The sequence below is a fragment of the Amblyraja radiata genome, chromosome 4 (assembly GCF_010909765.2).
Source record: "Amblyraja radiata isolate CabotCenter1 chromosome 4, sAmbRad1.1.pri, whole genome shotgun sequence".
Lineage (NCBI taxonomy): Eukaryota > Metazoa > Chordata > Chondrichthyes > Rajiformes > Rajidae > Amblyraja > Amblyraja radiata.
This window is the reverse complement of record NC_045959.1, coordinates 63,108,145-63,130,395: the sequence shown is the minus strand read 5'-3', so window position 1 is coordinate 63,130,395 and position 22,251 is coordinate 63,108,145. Positions and strand designations below refer to the sequence as shown.

Below are 22,251 nucleotides of genomic sequence, written 5' to 3'. Positions count from 1 at the left end.
CATAAATGGGCCATCAGAAACATTAAGGGGTCACATCTTCAAAAACACATTTAATCTAAATTTTATTATTAATTTTTACTCATTTAACAGGTTATCTTGTGCACTAAAATTATGCTGGATGGTAATTTGTTGAAAATAAAACGGATCAAATCGGGGAACTCCACTGAATAAAAAGTTTTGTTTTAAATCTTCAAAACTTAAGTAAAACATTTTTGTGTATAATTATTTGGATTTCAACATCTTATTGACTGCAGTTGGATGCTTCTTCCTCTATTATACCATTTGTACTGCAAAGTTAAAACAGGCTAATTTGGAAAACTTACTCAAATCTGTCATTAGTGACTGCATATAAATCTCAATTAACTCATTTAAGTAAATCAATCGTTTGAATTGCACTCTCAATGGTGTAGATTTCTTAACCTGCAAGAGGAGTAATCTGATGGGATGAATAAACAAAGAGCAAGGAATGAAAATCAAGTTATTTGAATAATTAAATGGAGCCAATAGCCATGTAATGAGATAAATATTATTAAACCAATCTTGTGGAATTTTAGATTTGCCATTTAGAAAAGAACGATCAATTAATATTTAGGTGGACATTACATATATGACGTAAAATGACTGCAACCATCAGATAGCTCAAAAACTAGTGCCGGTGGCAGCAAAAGGACTGAATGGCAGAGTAAAAAGAGATGGGCTGAATGGCCTAATTCTGCTCCTGTCACTTATGACTTTGTGACTAAACAAAGCAGCCTGCATAACTGGCATTCCATCCTTCATCCTATTCAGTAAACCAGACAACAGGTCGTACAATCTTCATATTGCAGTGCAGTAACTCAAAACTTCTTCAATTGCTCCACCCAAATCTAACATGTATATCCCTAAATAAGACCAATGCAAGTACAGGGTCAAAAACAACAAGAGGATGGTCACATTGCCACCTGAAAGTTCTCCAAGTCAGATATTATATTTGGAACGTAGACACAAAATGCTAGAGTAACTCAGCAGCTGAGGCAGCATCTCTGGAGAGAAGGAATGGGCGACGTTTCGGTTCGAGACCCTTCTTCAGATTTAACTGAACTGAAATTATATTTGGAACTATATTACCATTCCTTCAGCAACACAGGTCATATGTGATAGGAGCAGAATTAGTCCATCAAGTCCACTCTGGCATTCAATCATGGCTGATCTATCTCCCCCTTCTAACCCCATTCTACAGCCTTCTCCCCACAACCCCTGACACCCGTACTAATCAAGAAACTATCCATCTCTGCCTTAAAAATATCCATTGACTTGGCCTCCACAGCATTCTGTGGTAAACAGATTCACCACCCACTGACTAAAGAAATTTATTCTCATATCCTTCCCAAAGGCTCGTCCTTTAATTCTAAGGCTATGACCTCTAGTCCTAGACTCTCCCACTAGTGAAAACAATCTCTCCACTTCCACTCTATCCAAGCCTTTCACTATTCGGTACCTTTCAAGGAGGTCCCCCCTCATTTTTCTAAACTCCACGCCTTTATTCCTACTACCAAAATGTATGACTCCACTTTGCTACACTATATTCCATCTGCCACTTCTCTGCCCAATCTCCCAACCAGTCCAAGTCCTTCTGCAGAGTCCCTGCTTTCTCTGCCCTACCTGCCCCTCTAACTATTTTTGTATCAACCGCAAACTTAGCCACAGAGTCTTCAATCCCCTCATCCAAATCATTAATAAACAACGTTAAGTGTGGCGGCCCCAGCACCGACCCCTGCGGAACTCCGCTAGTCACTGGCAGCCAACCAGAAAGAGCCCCTTTATTGCCACTCTTTGTCTTCTACCATCCAGCCAACCTGCTATCCATGCCAGTATCTGCCCTTTGATACCGTGGGCTCTCATCTTCCTTAGCAGCCTCACGTGTGGCACCTTATCAAAGGCTTTCTGAAAATCTAGGTAAACAACATCCACTTTGTCTGTCCTACTATTTATTTCTTCAAAGGCGAAGCTTCTTATCCAACAACATTTTGAGAATTACTTCAATAACAGACTGGCGTTCAAGGCATAAATAAATTGATAATTGTCCATGAATAAATGCCATAAATGAGAATCCAAAAGTGATTTACAACAGAAATATTCAAAACTGCCTGTTACGTTACATACCTGCTGAAGATATTGGCCTTGCTCTCCTTTCTCTGCAAATTGGGGGAATGCCATATGAAGAAATTGCAGTAGAATTATTGGTGGAATACTAGATGATGTTTTATCCATTGATTCAAATAGGTCTCGAAAAGCTGAAAGAAATTGACACAATTGCATAATTTTTCACTTTTACTATTTAAAAAAATCTCACATATTAAATTGCAACGCCCAATTAAGATTGATGGGACAGATTTTTAGGTGAGCAGAGATTTCCCCTCAAATTAATGGCTGAAGATTTTTCTTAAACAGTTGGTGGTGTGTCACTGCATTAAAAATCCATTTGTAATACTAAATGAAGTGTTTAATTATAGAAAGGTCAAAGCTAGGGACCAGCACACCTAAACTGGTTTGAAGAAAGATGGAAAAAATAAAGGGATTTAGGAGCTAAAAGTTAAGACTGGACAACTCCTCATTGAGGTGACGTCTAAAGTTTACAAATAAATAAGCCATATATTATGTTTACAGACCTCTAAAGCTGCTATAAGTAGGAATTTCATTGTTCCGTTATCAGTACATGTGACAATTAAACATTCTGGACTCTCTTTTGAATGAAAAGCTAACAATTTTTAACATGCACGCCTGGTCCTGCACTGAATATGTTTTATTTACTCTAAATATTCAAATTCAGAATTAATTTTGGTATAGCCAGGAACATAGGCAAGTAGGCAGGCAGTCTGTAATTAAGGGGAAAAAAATAATTGGCCCGCACTCAAAAGTACATTTCTCAACCATTTCATAGCAGATTGCTTGATACTCGGACCAGTACTTGGGGATAGTTGTAATGGGAGGCATGAGTAGGCTTGCTGGCTGGAAGTGCAATCAGTGTTTTTGGGTTAAGTTAACAGATTGGTCAGATGAAAGAGGGAGAGTGATAGGCACAAAATGGCCCATAAAATACCTTAACAGGGATCTAGAAATTTTAACTAGGAGTTTAGGTTGGAGAAATGAATTTGCAATGTATGCCTGGGACTTCGATCTGAACGTCCTTTGAATTGCAAAAAAAACAGGTCTCAAATTCTGCAAAAGGCTCAAGGTCATAAGTGATAGGAGCAGAATCAGTCCATTCGGCCCATCAAGTCGAAATTCAATCATGGCTGATCTATCTCTCCCTCCTAAGTCCATTCTCCTGCCTTCTCCCCATAACGGCTCATGGATGTGTGGATGCCGTAGGGCAGACATACCAAAATTATGTACATCATTATACATCACTGAAGTCAGACCCCTTGACCCACCACGCCTGCACTGAGCTTGATGCCAATCTGAAAGTAATTCCATTTGGCTGCACATAGTCCTTATCTTTCTCTTCCCTGCTTGTTCTTGTGTCTGTCTGAATACCTCTTAAACATTGCTATCCCATCTGCATCTACTACCTTCCCTGGCAGCGTGGTTAGGCACTTTCCGTTGTCTATAAAACAAAAGCTTGCTCGTACGTACATTATACTTGCTCACCTTAAATTTATACTCTCAAGTAATTGACATTTCTAACTTGGGAAAAAGACTTACTCTATCTACGCCATACATATTTTGAACTACTTTTATTATATCGCCCCTCAGCCTCCAACACTCCTGACAGATCCAAATTTGCCCAGCCTCCCTTTCTACTTAGCGCACTCCAACCCCAGGCAATATCCTGGTAAATTTCACCCAAAGCTACTCCAAAGACTCAACATCCTTCCTTTGTGCAACAACAAGAAATGTACACAACACTCAAAATGTAGCCTAACCAAGGTTTAACAAAGCTGCAAATGAGTTACCAACTTTTAAACGCAATGCTGCAACCAATGTAGGGAACCATGCCATATGTCTTCTTCACTACCCTAATTACTCATGTTGTCGCCTTCAGTGAGCTTGCACCCCAAGATCTGTCTGTACATCAATGTACGCAAGGGTCCTGCCATTTACTGCAATTTTGCAGCTAAGGCCTCAAAATGTATTATTGCATATTTATCCATACTTATGCAGATGCATACTCCATCTGCCATTTCACCACCCAAATTTCAAACTAATCTATACCCTGCTACATTCTTTGGCTACGTTCCTCACGGTTCACAATTCCACCAAATATTCTGTCATCTGCAATGCTACATATTCATCCAATCATTAATATATATTTCAAACAAGAGGTCCTTGCAGAACACCACTGGCCATAGACTTCCAGATAGAAAAGTATTCCAACAACTACCGTCTGAGTTCCAACATATGGAAACAGTGAAAAATCTCAAATTTTGTGTTACTCATGTGAAGTCCTGATTTTCCATAACCTTTCTTTTTCATTGAAATTGTATTGCACAAAAACATGGCCATGAAAGCCATACTGGCTTTCAAGACCAAAAGAAAATGAAACATGTCAATGGCCAATAGAAGTTCAATAATTTATGATTAAAGACAGCATGCAGTGCTGCCCCATCTACTAAGTGCAAAGCCATAGTAGTACAGGATAGCACTTACAAAGAAACTACTGGTGCGGAGAGCTTCCAACGCGGGCGGCGCTGAACAACATCATGGAGTCCTGGGGCGCCTTGCAGAGGGTCTACAGCAGCAGTCTCCACCCGGCGCGGCCTACGGACTTTGGAAGCCGCCGACTCCGGTGGGAGGGGGCTGACTCTGGTGTCCACGCCGCTGAGGACGTCACGCAGCCCCGACGTCGGACTTGTATCACCCCGGTGAGCGGTCCTGGACATCGGGCTGCCCGTAGCTGCAACTGCGGAGGGCTTGGGGAGGCCCTGACCACGAGGAACAGTGGAGGAAGAGACTGACTTTGGTGCCTTCCCACACAGTGGGAAACTTTGATTCTGCTGTGTGGGGATGTTTTATGTCAAATTCTATAGTGTGTTGTGTTCTTTATTTTTATTGTATGGCTGTATGGGAATTTCATTTCACTGTGCCATCCGGCACATGTGACGAATAAATGTATCTTGTATCTTGTGCTTCTACCCTAATCTCTCACTCACTTATATGTCAAGTACCCCATCCCCAACTACTGCCATATCTTAACTGAATTTCTCCAATCTTTCTTATCTATCCTGTTGCTCATACCAGTGGAGTTTGCTTTCTTCAGATATAAAACTCAAAACAGCTGCTATTAAATGTCTTTGAATTATAATAGGGGTAAAAAGGCAGTCAAACCAATGATATACTGTAGGAATTAAATTGCAAGTTATTTAAAGAGTACCATTTACCTGCAGTGATATACTGTGGTGGGGTCATAGGCGCTGAAGCTCTCAAAGCACCTTTATATCTGGGGGGGAAAAAAAAGAAATTTATTTTTATCTCTGTTCTGAATCGCAAACCCCTTTAATTTGAGACGGGGCCACTAATTCTAGGCAACTCTCCAAGGGGAAACATCCACTCTGCATCTACTATATTAAACCTTGAAATAATGTTCTATGTTTCAATGTGATCACCTTCCCATTCTTCTTATCACAAATGTATATAATTAAGTAATCCATCTATATGGATGAATCTCTGCAACTCTCTGCCACAGTAGGTAGTTGAGGCCAGTTCATTGGCTATATTTAAGAGGGAGTTAGATGTGGCACTTGTGGCTAAAGGGATCAGGGGGTATGGAGAGAAGGCAGGTATGGGATACTGAGTTGGATGATCAGCCATGATCATATTGAATGGCGGTGCAGGCTCGAAGGGCCGAATGGCCTACTCCTGCACCTATGTTCTATGTTTCTATGTTTCTATATCCACCCTTGTACTCAAAGCTCTTCTAATAAGTGCAATAAACCTGGACAGATGCACTTTTTTTTAAGATAACTTATCACGAAGCAAAAATTATTCTTTTGCTTTGTGTTTTGTTCTTACATAAAAATTCAGACTCGGGACGATTGCCAATTTTTGCCATATTGTATTTATAGGTTTTCGGTATAAATAACTTGGATTCGCAACTTGATCCTTACAAGTTTATTTTTCTTTAGAAAACATATTACAGACTTGTCTGGGCTATTTACAACACTTCAATGATACCTCCAAAAATTGGGGTTGCATTTCATACGAAATATCATAATTAAAGGCAACCAATAGGGATGAGATTTTAAAAAATGTATGATTTGTTTTTAAACAATTTATGAATTATCCGTATGCTATTTTTAATGCTAAATGTTTTAAATACAATATGCTATCTGCAAGTTTGTCAGTGGGTGAATTACCAGACTAGTAATCTAGAGCCCTGGACCACCAATGCAAAGACCCTGGTACAAATCCCACCACTGCAGCTGTGCAGTTTAAATTAAATTAATAAGCTAGAATTTAGAAAGACAACCACCTCCATCATGGTGATCATGACCATTAGAAATATCTAACAGGAATACTAAAATCTGATTCATTAATGTTCTTCATAGGCATAAAGCTGTCCTGACCCGATTCGGTTTATATGTCACTTCAAACCCAACCCATTGTTGAGCCCAAAATGATTTAGCAACCCACCCGGCTGCTGGTGACTCATCACTAGTTTTTACAAAAGCAGTAAGGGATGGAAAATAAATACTAGCCATGTTAGGAACACAAGATCCAAAAAAGATGAATAAATTTAAAAATGTAACAGAATAATACCCAAATCGTAATAAGCAAGTTCAGTATTTCAACTGCACATGCCCAGGTCATAGGTCATTCGCGATAAACATTCTCGCCAGCTGAGCTGCTGCATGTATACAGACCTGAGTTTCATTCGTATTTTCCAGATTTGCTTCTTCGAGGTAAGAAAATACTGCTTTCAAAACTATTAACTAGGTGTATTTATGGTTCATTTGTACAAAACTACGATGATTTGATTGGTTTTATTGCTTTATGCTTCGGTGAGTGAGCGAGATCGTGACGATGAATAACACGCATTTTTTAATTGTTTTTGTGGGGGGGGGGAGAATTAAATGAAAGGGTTCAGAGAAAACATGGCAGACAAAATTTAACAGGAGTAAACTGTGAGACAGAACATCTTAATGAGACCATTTGGGAGAGAGAACGGATGCCTGTTCTCTCTCTCTTTGAAGGAGGCGCTGCCTGCCCCAGCGAGTGGGCAAACGCGGAACCAACCCGCAATATGAGTGGGAGCATTTTCTCAGTCAGACTTTGTCGACAGTTGGGGTGGGAGATCAGGGAGAGAGCGAGCTGGCGATGCCGTACAGACGGAACAGTTTAACAACGACCCATTAAAATCCGTCCTTCGGCCACTTGGCAACCTGATCTGATCTGATCTGACAGCCCTCTCGCTAGCTCGCTGCGTGCCCAATCCTAACGCAGAACCTCCACAAAACCTTTGTGCTTCAGGCAACACCTGCACAAAGAGCCTCTGCAAACAAGGGCTGGCGAACTGTGCTGGTCAACGTGCACTGGGCAAGATGGCTGGGGGAAACGCACCGCAACCACCACAAACATGGAACAGCACAGACCCTCCACTCAATCTATCCAATACTAAAGGGCAGGCATTTCACAGTTAAATGTCTTATATCGGATTGGCGGCTCCTTCACAGGGCCAACCCTGAACGCAGTTTTCCTCGGAGATTAATCTTTGCCTTAACGGTACATTCACACTGCCTGCAGGTAAAGCATCAGCCCACATCACACTGATACAGTCGCTGCCTGCCTCAGATTAAATATATTTTTACACATAAGATATGAATAAAGATAAGAAAATGTTTTAAATGCAAGTAATATTTTCTTATTCTATCAGCTAACACATTAAGGATTAAATGAAAATAATAAATTCTTTAACTTTTTAAATATCTCATAATTGCAGATTAATGAACTGAACTAGAACCGGGACTGTGTAAGTAGTGTGTGAACAGCAGAACAAGAAAGGAAGCTATTGAGTTGACAGAATTCTAGATTAATTCCTTGGTAGAATAGTTAACAATTCATAAACAGTTTATACTGCACTGCCTTCATGTTTTTTTTAACCCCTAATGACCTTTGACAAATCCCATGATTCCTTGCGTTTATCGAAATACCGAACTCGCTTATTCCACTCAACGCAATTCATTCTCTAGATATCAGTTTTTTTTAAACTGTAGAATACAATATAAATGTACTGCATTAATCCCAAATATATCATTTTTTCTCCATTCAGGAGTTTTAACAATAAACATTTTATAATAACAAAGTTTATTTTTGTGGCTGCAAGCTAAAAATACTAAAGACAGTATTATCTTGTTTATGAGAGTATAATGGCCAATTGTCAATAGGAATGACTGCTTGTCAATCTTAACAGCCGTTTGGATGAAACTAGTAGGCTCCTCTTGAGGCAATGGTGTCTAATTACACCATAGATTTTTTTTCCTTAAGACTTTTATTTCCAAGGCAACTTTCCCAGCTCAAATTAATTTCCAAATTTCCAAATTAATTTTTAAGTAGTTCTCTAGATCAAAATCACATTATAATCAGTTTAGTCTAGGTAATACAAATAGCATTCCCCAATTCATCAAACAGGTTATATCCATTATGCGTTATGGAAATACACATTATAGCAGTTACCTGCAATCCTTCGTTAACATACATTTGTGGTTTACATAATATGCTTTCAAGAGGGAAATTTCCCTGTAGCTAATATTGAACAGACCAATATACTTTAAAATGTAAGTGATACTCACTTTTTCAAGGTGTCCCTTAATTCAGGCACTGAGCGAAGACACTGTACAGTAGCATTCATATAACAAGTATTTCCAAGATTGGTGAGCCCACATGGAAGATCCATCTGACAAAAGAAATACCCAGTTATAATCATAGAGTGATACAGTGTGGAAACAGGACCTTCAGCCCAACTTGCCCACACCGGCCAACATGTCCCAGCTACACTAGTCCCACCTGCTGCATTTGGTCCATATCCCTCCAAACTTGTCCTATCCATGAAGAGACTTTATTTCAAGTTATTTATGTTGAAGACAATCTCAGGACTAAACAGGCATTAGGCAGGTTTATTACAGAGATGTTACATACATCCTTCAAGATGGTGCCTGCAAACAACTTACCACAACTACATAATACAGAAAAAAACTTTATTTCAATTGGTTTTAGTTTAGAGATACAGGGTGAAATCAGGCCCTATGGCTCACCAAGACCACGCCAAACATTGATCACACTAGTTCTATGTTATCCCATTTTCTCATCCACTCCATTCACAATTGGGACAATATACAGTGGCCAATTAACCTACAAACCCGCACGTCTTTGGGATGTGGGTGGAATCCGGAGCACCGGGAGGAAAGCTACACGGTCACAGAGACAGCATGTAAATTCCACCCAGTCAGGATCGAACCCAGGTCTCTGGTGCCGAGAGGCAGCAGCTCTACCAGCTTTACTAATGATGACAATGGACTTACAGCTGAAGCTAATTGTTCTTCTGTCATGTCTTCCATAAATGTTGGACGTACAAGCGGTTCTTCAGGCAATGCCTCTGCCGATCCCATCATTAAGAGAGTCATTCCCTGTAAATATTATTTACACAGGTTTGTAATTAAACAACATATTTCAAGTGACACATGCTAAATACTTCATCTTTCTCACACTATCACTAACATTCAAGACAAATGGAAATAAGGAGTTAAATAGCTATAAGATCCTGATGAATAATTATTTGGCCATAAGAGATTCTTCCATGAAGAGTCTTAATTTCAAGACTGTACGAATACAGGGAGGAACTAAAATTACGTGTATTTTTACCATGTGACTGCTTATTAGAACCAGGACGTGAAGGTTCAGGGAAGCACTTGTCACAGCAGTAGTTAAAAGAGAAAGGATGTAATAGGGAGGTCATGGAAAGAGAAGGCTGGCCTGTTCTGTTTGTTTGGATACTATATTCTTACCAACTTGCCTAAATCCAATTCCAAAGACTTATACAGGTCCTCCCTGATTTACAATGAGTTTCCATCCCTGAGAATTATTCGTAACCCAAGCATTTCTCGTCAGAAATGAGGCTGCCAGCAATATATTTAAAGAAATCATTGGTCAAGCAAAGGCAAAGTGTCATTAAATCAGGCATTTAAGTCAACCAGAGTTCTCTACACAATGCAATGTTTTGCTGCAAATCAATTCCCACACAGCTGAGCATGTCTCGGCCCTACAGTTGCCAGCAAATCCATCCTACCAGTCTCTCAAACACTAATTTGCACTTACGAATGCCTTCCATGCCTTTGTAACCTGGAGAAGACCGGCATTATGAGCATGATCAAGCTGCATTGTGTACAAACTGCATGATACAAAGCAACAACCTGCCAAGATTCTCCCCAAAACAATTTACACCTTCAGCCCCAAGAAGTTTAAGAACATCAGGGGCACACAAACACCATCTCAGATTTCCATGACACAGGAGGGCATCATTTGGCCCATCAAGGCACTGAGCAACTCCATTGCCCACACAATGTTTCACTGAGACTGGTTCCCCCACCACCACCACAATTCCCATCGACTCCCCTTGAATTCTACTCTTTGGGTACACATTAGAAGCAATTCACAGTGGCCAATTAATCTCCCAGCCCACCGGTTGTGGAGGTAGGCACAATACAGAGGGAATGTCATGCAGTCACATGGAAAACAGATAGCGCCCATTGAAACTGAGCCACTGGAGCCAGAAGATGACAGTTTTACTCCCGATGCTGACTTTTGATGAATACATAGATCACTATACATTCATCATCACTAGGTTACATTTCTGACATATTACCATTATGTTCAAGAAGGGAAGACTGATAAATGTCCGCATGAGAAGAAGTAGTTTTGAAAAGGAAAATCAAGCTGGCCTTTTTAATCCAATTAAATTTTCCAAACTTCAGACTGGGCCCCATTCTGTTACCTGATGGTGACATTCTACTGTTGCAAAGCCTTGTGTTGCACGAATGATTGAATGCAGTAATATTAAATAAAACAGTTTCTCATCTTACTTACACTTTTTATCTTGATGCCACCCCATTCATCGTCCTAAAAATAAAAAATAAGAGTTAAAAAAATGTTTAGGTGGATTGTTAAGCAACGACTAAGCAAGGAACTTTGATGTCCTTTTACATCTCAGAAGTACACAAAGTTATTCAAGTAAATGAAGGTCAAGCAACATCTCTGGAGAACATGGACAAGTGACATTTTGGGTTGGGGCCCTTCTTCATATTGAAGGGTCTGAAAAAGGACCTAAAATCTGAAATGTCACTTATCCATGGTCTCCATAGCCACTGCCTGCATTTTGCATAAACCAGCATCTGCAGTTCCTTGTTTTTACATGTCAGAAAGTCACAGCGGAAGAAACCTTGTATGTGAGGGAGTAGAGAGGGGGAGGGGGAGGGGGGGGGAATCACTGGGGAAAGTCTCCGATTCTAAAAAATATATATATTTGGTAGGCCAAAAACTATCAAATTACACATCTCCCAGTAACCGACTCAATGGTGACACAAGAAACTGAACATGTGGAATCTAGAGCAAAAAACAAAAGGCTGGAGAAACTAGGTGGGTCAATTAGCATCTGTGGAGAGAATGAATAGATGATTCAGGTCAAAACCCTTTTTCAGACAGATCAACTGCTCACTGACTCTGTTTTGCATGTGTCAGATGACCTGAATTGGTTTACAAACCAACAATGATCAAGCAAATTTTAAGCATGCTTCCAAGTCATAACACAAACCCAATAATAGTTGACCAGTTTGATAACTGGTCAGTGGCAAGGCTTCAGTGGTAATTAGCTATAAAGCATATGAAATGAAAGAGATCTGTCAGTCCAAAAACTTGCACACAAGATGCGAAATTTGTGCCTCCAGATGAGAAATTTGTGCCTGTAGATAGAAACGTAACTGAGGCTCCAGTGTGTTAGTGTTCTGCGGATGAGCTCAATGACAAAGTGCAAAGTTACATGCACCAACTTCAGAGCACCATACCACTTGGGACTTCTGCATTTGGCCAATCATACATGAAAGACTAAACTAGGTGACAGCTATCTGTCAGTCGGCTCAGCACAGCCCAAGAGCAATAATGGTCCTGAACCATGGACCTAAACTGAAAAAAAACCTCACATTCTTTCATATTTTAGGCTAAAATTTATTTATCTTATAAACGACTAAATTTCTGGATGATAGACTGCCTTTTTCTTCTGATGGATTGATGAGAAAAAAATGTACATTCGTAATCTAATATGGAAAGGATATGCCTTTTTTTTTTTTAAATCAAAGCAAAATGACTGCATGATCCTCTGGATCAACAACATGGAATTTTACACAATGACGGCACGGATAAAACCAAATGGGCCTGAGGGAGCCATAGCAATAAATTCCTTGTACTAGATCTTAGGTTAGCCAAAAAATTGATACATTCAAATTAAAATGCACCACCTTGTAATATGAAACATTTCAATTATATTATTTAAATGATGGGGGCAAAAACAAACCCTATGAAAATATACAAGTAAACAGACTTTCAACATATCTATTAGCTTGGAATTTCAGTTTTGAAATATCATAAAGGACAATGCGATAAGATGGGAATCTTCCTTTTCTAGGATAGTTTTTGGACAGTACATTGTTCACCAGTTTCTGAGTTTCAAAAGACCAGTGATGGAAGGAAACAAAGAATTTTAAATTATTCACTGACAAAAATTATCCCCACTTTGCATAAAAGTAGCATTTCTAAACCCATCCAACATACCTTTAGTGTGCCTCCTTTAATCATAACCTTCTGTCTTTCCGGCTGAACTCCAGTCAGCGCAAATAATTGTGCTTTAAAAACCACAGGTGGATCATCGGTGTTCAACTCCAATGCATCAAACTTTTCTTTCCCCCATTTAACATTTACTAGGAATCAGAAAGAGTTTCTCAATTATTTAATGGCAATATTTGTGACAGTATTTTAGAGTTCACAAGAATAACACATACAAATATTAACATTTCAACTGAGGTGCTCCCTTTGTCTCGAACAACAATAATCAGGGCTCGAAATTAGCGGTTTCCCGGGTGCCATTGACCACCTAAAGTGCCGCCGGGCAACCTAAACGTCGAGTCGTTTGGCACGCAGATACTGGTTTATACCGATAGACACAAAAAACTGGAGTAACTCCGCGGGTCAGGCAGCATATCTGGAGAAAAGGAACGTGGCGTTTCGTGTCGGCGGCGACTGTATTGCGGGGCAAAGATACTGGGTACGTGGTGACAAAGGGTCAGAGCGAATGACGGGCCCCGCACAACAGTAGCCACGGCAGCAGCGGCCGCGATAGGGGCTCCACCGCCTCCTCCTCCCGGCGGAAGGAGGCCTCCCTCTCCCTCCCTTCCTCGGCGTGCTAGAGGGGTTGTTTTGCAAGCGCCATTGGCGGAGTTGCAGGCAGTGGCCGCTATCGCCCTGATAACAGCCGCTGCTTGCAAATCCGCCAACGGCGCTTTCAAAACAAGCCTTCTCGCATGTCGAGGCGGGGTGGTGGGTGGGTGGGAGGGAGAGAGAGAGAGAGAGAGCGCGAGCGAGGGAGGGAGGGAGGTCTTCTTCCGCCGTCTGAAGCAGCTGCACCAAAGATCCTATAGCTATAGGATCTTTGAGCTGCACCGCTTGGCCCCGCACCTTGTCGGCTGGCGGAGGATGGGAGGCGGTGACGAGGAGATCCCAACCGCCACCCCCTTTGGCGGCAGCACTTTGGCGTTGGACAGGGATGGCCAAGGCAGCGGGGCGATGTTGTCCGAGGAGCGCTGACCTTCCTTCCGCCCCACCTCCTCTGCCCCTTCCCCCCCCATCCACTCCTCTTATCCTGGGACCCCTCTTCTCCATCCCGCACTGATCCCCATTCCCTCCTCTATTCAGTCCTCACTGACATCCCCTGTGCTCCCCTCCCCATCTACCCCCCCCCCCCCAATCTATTCATCACCCTACCCACCTCGCATTGATTCTCCTGCGCCCCCCCCCCCCCATCCATCCTACACTGGTCCCCCAATTCATCCTGTACTGACCCCCCTTCCCATCCATCCTAAACTTCTCCCCCCATTCATACTGCACTGATCCCCCCATTCATCCCGTAATGACACACCCTCCATTTACCCTGCACCAATCCCTCCATCCATCCTGTAGTGATCTCCCCATTCATCTTTTACTGATCGCCCATTCATCCTGTACTGATCCCCTCATGCATCCTGTACTGATCGCCTCATTCATCCCGTACTGATCCCCTCATTCATCCCATACTGATCCCCCAATCATCCTATACTATCCCCTTATTCATCCTGAAGTGATCTCCCATTCATCCTGCACAGACCCTCCGATCCACACTGTCCTGACCCCCCCACCCCCCCAATTCATCCTATACTGATCCCTCCCCATTCATCCTGTGCTGATCCTCCCCATTCAAGAAGAATGGGGGGAACACTGAAGAAGGGTCTCGACCCGAAACGTTGCCCATTTCCTTCGTCCATAGATGCGCCTCACCCGCTGAATTTCTCCAGCATTTTTGTTTACCCCCTTCATCCTGTACTGACCCTCCCCATTCATCTTGTACTGATCTCCCCATACTCTGTATGATCCTCCCCATTCATCCTGTACTGACCCCCCCATCCATCCCGTACTGATCCCCCCATTCAACACCACTGACATCCCCATGCTCTCCCCTCACAATTTTTACATACTCCAACCAACACATACTAATTCACCTCCCTCAATCCACCATTCCGCACCGATTGCCTTCTCAACCCTCCCCCCCCCCCCCGCCCATCTATCACCCCCGCACTGATTCACACACCCCCTGACCTATTGTGCTTCATGTTCTTCAGAGCGAACATTGACTATGTTTCATAACGGAATAAATCAAATGTGTTTTAATTCCCAATGTTATTATTTGTTTTGACACCTTTAAACATATTACCAAAAGAACATTTGCTGCAGTTATGTCCTTTGGCCATCTCTTGTCAGTTAGTGGAATGTTTAACCTGTCAGATGGGTATAGTCGGTTTTAACAGCTATTATCATAAAATGCCTTTAGAAATTTCCTTGCAACCTGTATATTTTGGTATGGATAAATTATGTGGGAAGCCAGAGTGTTTCTGTGCCAATAGCAATAACGACCCATGCTATGGCCATGTCATGGTAATTTTCGGTCCTTCACAAAAAACATGCTTGCATCAATCTGTAGTATGCATGGTTAAGCATACATGTTACCATGGTCCAGGATTTATTGACACAGGTTGATCATACGCTGAATAATCCAACCACATTTTTGTTTGGAAGTGGAAAGAACTAATAGAAATTGCATTAATTGCAATGTGTAAAAAGAGTTGAGATATTGTATTATAATTTTGTTGCATGTCATTGTGGTATATATCATGTCTTGATTGGTGAATATGTTTAGTTTGTGAGTTATTTGAAGCAGAAATAATATGTGAATGGAGACAAAAGTGCTGGAGAAACTCAGCGGATGCGGCAGCATCTATGGAGCGAAGGAAATAGGCAACGTTTCAGGCCGAAACCCTTCTTCAGACTGATGGGTTTCGGCCTGAAACGTTGCCTATTTCCTTCGCTCCATAGATGCTGCTGCACCCGCTGAGTTTCTCCAGCACTTTTGTCTACCTTCGATTTTCCAGCATCTGCAGTTCCTTCTTGAACATAATATGTGAATGCTTCATTGAGCATAATTCCGACTGGTAACTATGCACTTCGTCCGAGCACATTATCGCACGCGTCATGCAAACTGTCTTAAATGATCACCTAAACTGTCATTTGGCAACTTAAAAAGCTGTCAAGGTTGCCCGGCTGGCAACAGGGGAAAAAAGTTAATTGAGAGCCCTGGTAAGGCACAAATGTCGCATTGATTAATGTCGACAGATTGCACCTGGATAATATAGAACTCCCAAATACATTTAGTTAACATGAATTTGTGGAATAGCTTATTCATTACCAATATAAATACTACGTCACCACCAGCTGACGTAAAACGCTTTGATTTCCATTAACTTCGAGAAAAATCACTCGAGTTGTGGAAGGACTGTTTCCATATCTTAGGTTAAAAATTACCTAAGTGAAATTTACTGAGGCATACATTGTCGGTAATATATGACATGAAACAGAGATCACAGGGCAAAAGTACAAATTACCAAAAAAACAGCTGCAAAAGCCTGAGCAACGAGTGTCTACGTGAAGCCGGAGGTGGAGAAGGGGTTGGCTAATCTGCCAGTTAACGCATCAATGACTCGACTTAAAAGAACATTAAAAAAAAGATAGGAGAGGAGTTCCTTTATAATCGAAGTAAAGGGCCTGTCCCACCAGCATGCGATTGCATGCGTCTAGCACGACCAAATGTGGTCACTTGAAGCGTACGGCCTCGCGGGGCCGGTCCCACTTCGATCGGCGGAGACGTATGGAGTTGCGCGGGGCTGGTCCCGACATCGCGCGGGGCTCCAAAAATCTTGCACTGTTCGAAAATTCCACGCGACAACGGCCTGTCGGCGCACAGCCGCATCAAGGCCGTAGGCAACGTATAGACGGGCGTACACAACGTCTTGACGGCATACACCTAGCGTGGCGTTGCGCAATGACATCACCACCCGGCGTGCCGTTGCGCGATGACGACGCCGTGCGACGTCCAAATTCAGTCGGCCCGCCTCCTGCCCAGCTGATTGGTGAGTTTAACGTAAATTACGTCACGAGCGAATTTTGCGCGTACTTAGCGCATACTTACCGCGAACTCCGCTTCCGTTTGGTCGCGCTAGACGCATGCAATCGCATGCTGGTGGGACAGGCCCTTAACCACATTCACTATTTTTCTGACAGGAAAGGAAGGTTCCACAAATCTAGGCTGTCTCTGAAGCAGGAATTGATTTAGGAAGTGGGTGATAGAAGGTACCCTCACAAATTTCTAGCTTCAATAATTATGTGCCTTCTTTTTTTTTCAAATGTTTGCTCATATCTCAATCATAATACTAAAGTGGAATGTATTAGTCATTCTTGAAATCATTAAGAAAAATTAAATATGTGTCTTATACTTTAATAACTTTTATCGAAGATGTTACATAGAGTCATAGTCATAGAGTGTGAAAACAACCCTTTGGCCCAACTTGCCCACACGGCCCAACCTGTCCCATCAACATTAATCCCAACTGCCTGCGTTTGGCCCATATCCGTCCAAACCTGTCCATGTACCTGTCCAAATGTTTCTAAAATGTTGCGATACCACCAGCCTCAATAACCTCCTCTGGCAGCTTGTTCCATACACCCACAACCCTGTGTAAAAAAATTACCCATCAGGTTCCAATTAAATCTTTCCCCCCTCACCTTACACCTATGTCCTCTGGTTCCTGATTCCCCTCCTCTGGGCAAGACACACTGTGAGTCTACCCGATCTGTTCCTCTCATGATTTTATACACAAGATGGTCATTAGCGGCAGTTTGACAATTGCACAGCTTCAGCAAGGCAGGCAGGCAGATTTCCACGTGTGATTGGCAATAAAACCCAACATGACTGCTGCTCCAGATATCTTTGTTGTCAGATTTGAGAGGCCAGGTGGTCTTTCCCTATTTTCTTACATATTAATTGGCAGATTTGGCAACTCCTTATCCACCTCCTGCTTCATCTGGGCACTCATCCCACTAGTTTATATGGGAATTTTCTTGCTGTAATTTGCTCCTATTATCTCAGTGTCTCGTGTCAAATATGTTTGACATCAAAACAGTGTATGCCTTGCTAAATTTTACTATTTTATTGTCACAGAAATGAAAAGTGGTGTAATTATCATTAGTGCACATTTAGGATTCCAGTCTCCAAGCAATGTGTCGGAATTTGATAGTTATGCCCCTTCTGAAAAATCCTGGCTATCTTTATTGTTCGGTTATTGTGATAAATTTGCTCATCTTTGGCCCTAATAATGATTTTCATTGTTATTGATGGAACCAGTAATACACTGCAGGAACCAGGGTTGGCTTTATTAACAGGTATGTTAATAATAATTTGACATTACATAATTCTGCCTAGTATCTTTTGTACAACATTATGATCATCAATAATTCATGAATTTTGTCCCTCAACTCACTCAATTTCCTTAAATACCTGGCACTGTCATACGATCATAAGACAAAGGAGCAGGATTAGACCACTCGGCCAATTGAGTCTGCTCTGCCATTTGATCGTGGCTGATCTATTTTTTCCCCATTTCCCTGCCTTTTCCCTGTAACCTTTCACACCCATACTAATCAAGAACCTATCAATCTTCTATTTATAAATACCTAATAACTTGCCCTCCATAGCAATGAATGCCACAGACTCACCACCCTCTGCCTAAGGAAATTCCTCCTGTCTCCATTCTAAAGGCAGGTCCTTTTATTCTGAGGTTGTCCTCTGGTTCTAGCCTTTCCCACGACCCGAAACATCCTCTCCGCACCCACTCAATCTACACCTTTCTTTATTCGATAGGTTTCAATGAGATCCCCCTCATCCTTCTACACTCCAGCAAGTGAGTACTGGGCAAGAGCCATCAAATGCTCCTAATATATTAACCCAACCATCTTTACCATCAGTTCACTATGACTGACCACAGTAAGTTATCTTTTTAGTCTCAACGTTGTAATATTCCTCTGGTTTTGTCCTAATGTGATCCCACTCCTTCCCATCCCAATGCTTCCCTGGCAAACAGGAAGCAAAGAGTAGGAGTAAACGGGTCCTTTTCACAATGGCAGGCAGTGACTAGTGGAGTACCGCAAGGCTCAGTGCTGGGACCCCAGCTATTTACAATATATATTAATGATCTGGATGAGGGAATTGAAGGCAATATCTCCAAGTTTGCGGATGACACTAAGCTGGGGGGCAGTGTTAGCTGTGAGGAGGATGCTAGGAGACTGCAAGGTGACTTGGATAGGCTGGGTGAGTGGGCAAATGTTTGGCAGATGCAGTATAATGTGGATAAATGTGAGGTTATCCATTTTGGTGGCAAAAACAGGAAAGCAGACTATTATCTAAATGGTGGCCGACTAGGAAAAGGGGAGATGCAGCGAGACCTGGGTGTCATGGTACACCAGTCATTGAAAGTAGGCATGCACGTGCAGCAGGCAGTGAAGAAAGCGAATGGTATGTTAGCTTTCATAGCAAAAGGATTTGAGTATAGGAGCAGGGAGGTTCTACTGCAGTTGTACAGGGTCTTGGTGAGACCACACCTGGAGTATTGCGTACAGTTTTGGTCTCCAAATCTGAGGAAGGACATTATTGCCCTAGAGGGAGTGCAGAGAAGGTTCACCAGACTGATTCCTGGGATGTCAGGACTGTCTTATGAAGACTGGATAGACTTGGTTTATACTCTCTAGAATTTAGGAGATTGAGAGGGGATCTTATAGAAACTTATAAAATTCTTAAGGGGTTGGACAGGCTAGATACAGGAAGATTGCTCCCGATGTTGGGGAAGTCCAGGACAAGGGGTCACAGCTTAAGGATAAGGGGGAAATCCTTTAAAACCGAGATGAGAAGAACTTTTTTCACACAGAGAGTGGTGAATCTCTGGAACTCTCTGCCACAGAGGGTAGTCGAGGCCAGTTCATTGGCTATATTTAAGAGGGAGTTAGATGTGGCCCTTGTGGCTAAGGGGATCAGAGGGTATGGAGAGAAGGCAGGTACAGGATACTGAGTTGGATGATCAGCCATGATCATATTGAATGGTGGTGCAGGCTCGAAGGGCCGAATGACCTACTCCTGCACCTAATTTCTATGTTTCTATGTTTCACATCTTCCTGCATTCTCCAAATGACCCCCCCTCTCCCTCTGCCCCCCTCTACTCTCTCTCTGCCCCTCCTCTCTTTCCTCCTCTCTCTCTGCCCCTCACTATCTGCCTCTCTCTATCTGCCCCTCTCTCTCTCTTTTCCCTGCTCTCTCTCTGCCCCTCTCTATCTCTCTCTGCCCCTCTATCTCTCTCTGCCCCTCTCTACCTCTCTCTATCTCTCTGCTCCTCTCTCTGCCTCTCTGTATCACTGCCCCCTCTCTCTGTATCACTGCCCCCTCTCTCTCTACATCCCCCCCCCCCTTCCTTATCCCTCTCTAGACGCGCCTGTGAGTTGGGGGCTATGCATGAGTGGATAGGGTAAAAGGAGCGAATGAATACTATTAATATAATATCAAGGGGGGTGGTTTAGAGTGTATGTGGGGGGTGGTTAGTGTGTGTGTGACGCCGCAGGCCGCCCCCCCACCCAACCGCGCGTTGAGGGGACGGGACCCAACGGGTCCCACTTGGCCTGGACTGTATATCCTAAAACTATGCCCACAATATCTGTGAAATATGTTTCCCTTTCAATGGCAAGCAAATGTGCTATGGCAAAATATACTTTACTGAAGAATATACAGGACATTCAATGAAGCACTCCCTCAAATTAAAAATCACTGGAGTTAGAAACGTCCATTTAAACTGACACCTGAACAGTACACATAAAATAGATCTTCTGAAAAACAGGAAGGTTTTTGAACACCAGACTGATTCCTGGGATGTCAGGACTTTCATATGAAGAAAGACTGGATAGACTCGGCTTGTACTCGCTAGAATTTAGAAGATTGAGGGGGGGTCTTAAGGGGTTGGACAGGCTAGATGCAGGAAGATTGTTCCAGATGTTGGGGAAGTCCAGGACAAGGGGTCACAGTTTAAGGCTAAAGGGGAAATCTTTTAGGACCGAGATGAGAAAAACATTTTTTACAGAGAGTGGTGAATCTCTGGAATTCTCTGCCACAGAAGGTAGTTGAGGCCAGTTCATTGGCTATATTTAAGAGGGAGTTAGATGTGGCCCTTGTGGCTAAAGGGATCAGGGGGTGTGGAGAGAAGGCAGGTATGGGATACTGAGTTGGATGATCAGCCATGATCATATCGAATGGCGGTGCAGGCTCGAAGGGCCGAATGGCCTACTCCTGCACCTATTTTCTATGTTTCTATGTTTAAGTAGCTGAAAGGGGCAGCAGCACAAGGGGCCGGGACCACAGGTTTCTGCACAATCATTGGGTGCGAGGTCTTCTGCAAAGGACATGCACATTTGAAACAAAATCAGACACAATCCTTGCAAAACAATATTCGATCAATAATCCCATGAAAATAATAAAATACGTGAATGATAATCGACCAAGTCCGGGTTCTGCCGCCTGGGCTGGGCTGTCAAAGTAAAGACAAACTGCAGCCGGTGGCTTCAAGGCAACTGAGTCCGCGTCTCTACCCGGCACAAGGCCAGTCCCGGCCCGGCTCGGCTCTGCCTGCCCCTGGCCCTGGCCCTGTCCTGTCCTGTCCTGTCCGGCTCAGCCCGGCCCGGCCCGGCCCGGCCGCTGACACGTGAAGGCAGCACCGAGCAGGCCAGCGCCGGGATCCCGAGGCCCACTTCCCCTTACAGGGAAATAAAGGGGGTGGGGGGGGGGTTGGCTGGTGGCAGGGCAGGGTCGGGCCTACCTTTGAAGACGGGCATGGTACCGCCTGGCGCTGGCGTCGCTGTCGCTGCGGCTTCTGCTGCTCCGGGAGACGGCGGCCACCTCGCCCCAGCTCGGCCTCATTCAAACCCTCCCTCTCTCCACCGCGCCTGCGCAGGACCGCTCCGCCAGCCGCTGCCAGGCCTGACGGCCATCGATCCATCGATCCATCGGCGCTCTGTTCACACGCCTGCTGGTGGTGGGGGGGGGGGAGAGAGACAGACACACACACACATACAACATACAACACACAACACACACACACACAACACACACACACACAACACACACACACACACACACACAACACACACACACACAACACACACACACACACAACACACACACAACACACACACACACACACACACACACACACACACACACATACACACACACACACAACCCAACACACACACACACAAACCACCACACACAACAACACAACCACACACAAAACACACACACAAACACACACACAAAACACACACAAAACACACACAAAAAACACACACACACACACCCAAAACACACACACAAAACACACACAAAACACACACCCAAAACACACACCCAAAACACACACCCAAAACACACACACAAAACACACACACAAACACACACACAAAACACACACACAAAACACACACAACACACACACACACATACAACACACACACACAACACACCACAACACACACTCAACACACACACAACACACACAC

The 22,251-nt window shown here is 43.1% G+C and overlaps 1 protein-coding gene across 1 annotated transcript in view; it reads right to left on the bottom strand.

The window, feature by feature from the left end:
* usp14 (ubiquitin specific peptidase 14) overlaps nt 1–21,681 on the bottom strand; it is a 34,713-nt gene extending 13,032 nt beyond the window's left edge. Inside the window, exons 1-7 of the mRNA XM_033019635.1 lie at nt 21,510–21,681; nt 12,796–12,941; nt 11,059–11,091; nt 9,498–9,602; nt 8,769–8,872; nt 5,361–5,419; nt 2,143–2,273 (exon numbers count right to left, since the gene is read on the bottom strand). Coding sequence (XP_032875526.1) covers nt 2,143–2,273; nt 5,361–5,419; nt 8,769–8,872; nt 9,498–9,602; nt 11,059–11,091; nt 12,796–12,941; nt 21,510–21,525 — 594 coding nt within the window. The 5' untranslated portion in view covers nt 21,526–21,681. The remainder of the gene's footprint in view (nt 1–2,142; nt 2,274–5,360; nt 5,420–8,768; nt 8,873–9,497; nt 9,603–11,058; nt 11,092–12,795; nt 12,942–21,509) is intronic.
* Between the last annotated feature and the right edge of the window lie 570 nt (nt 21,682–22,251).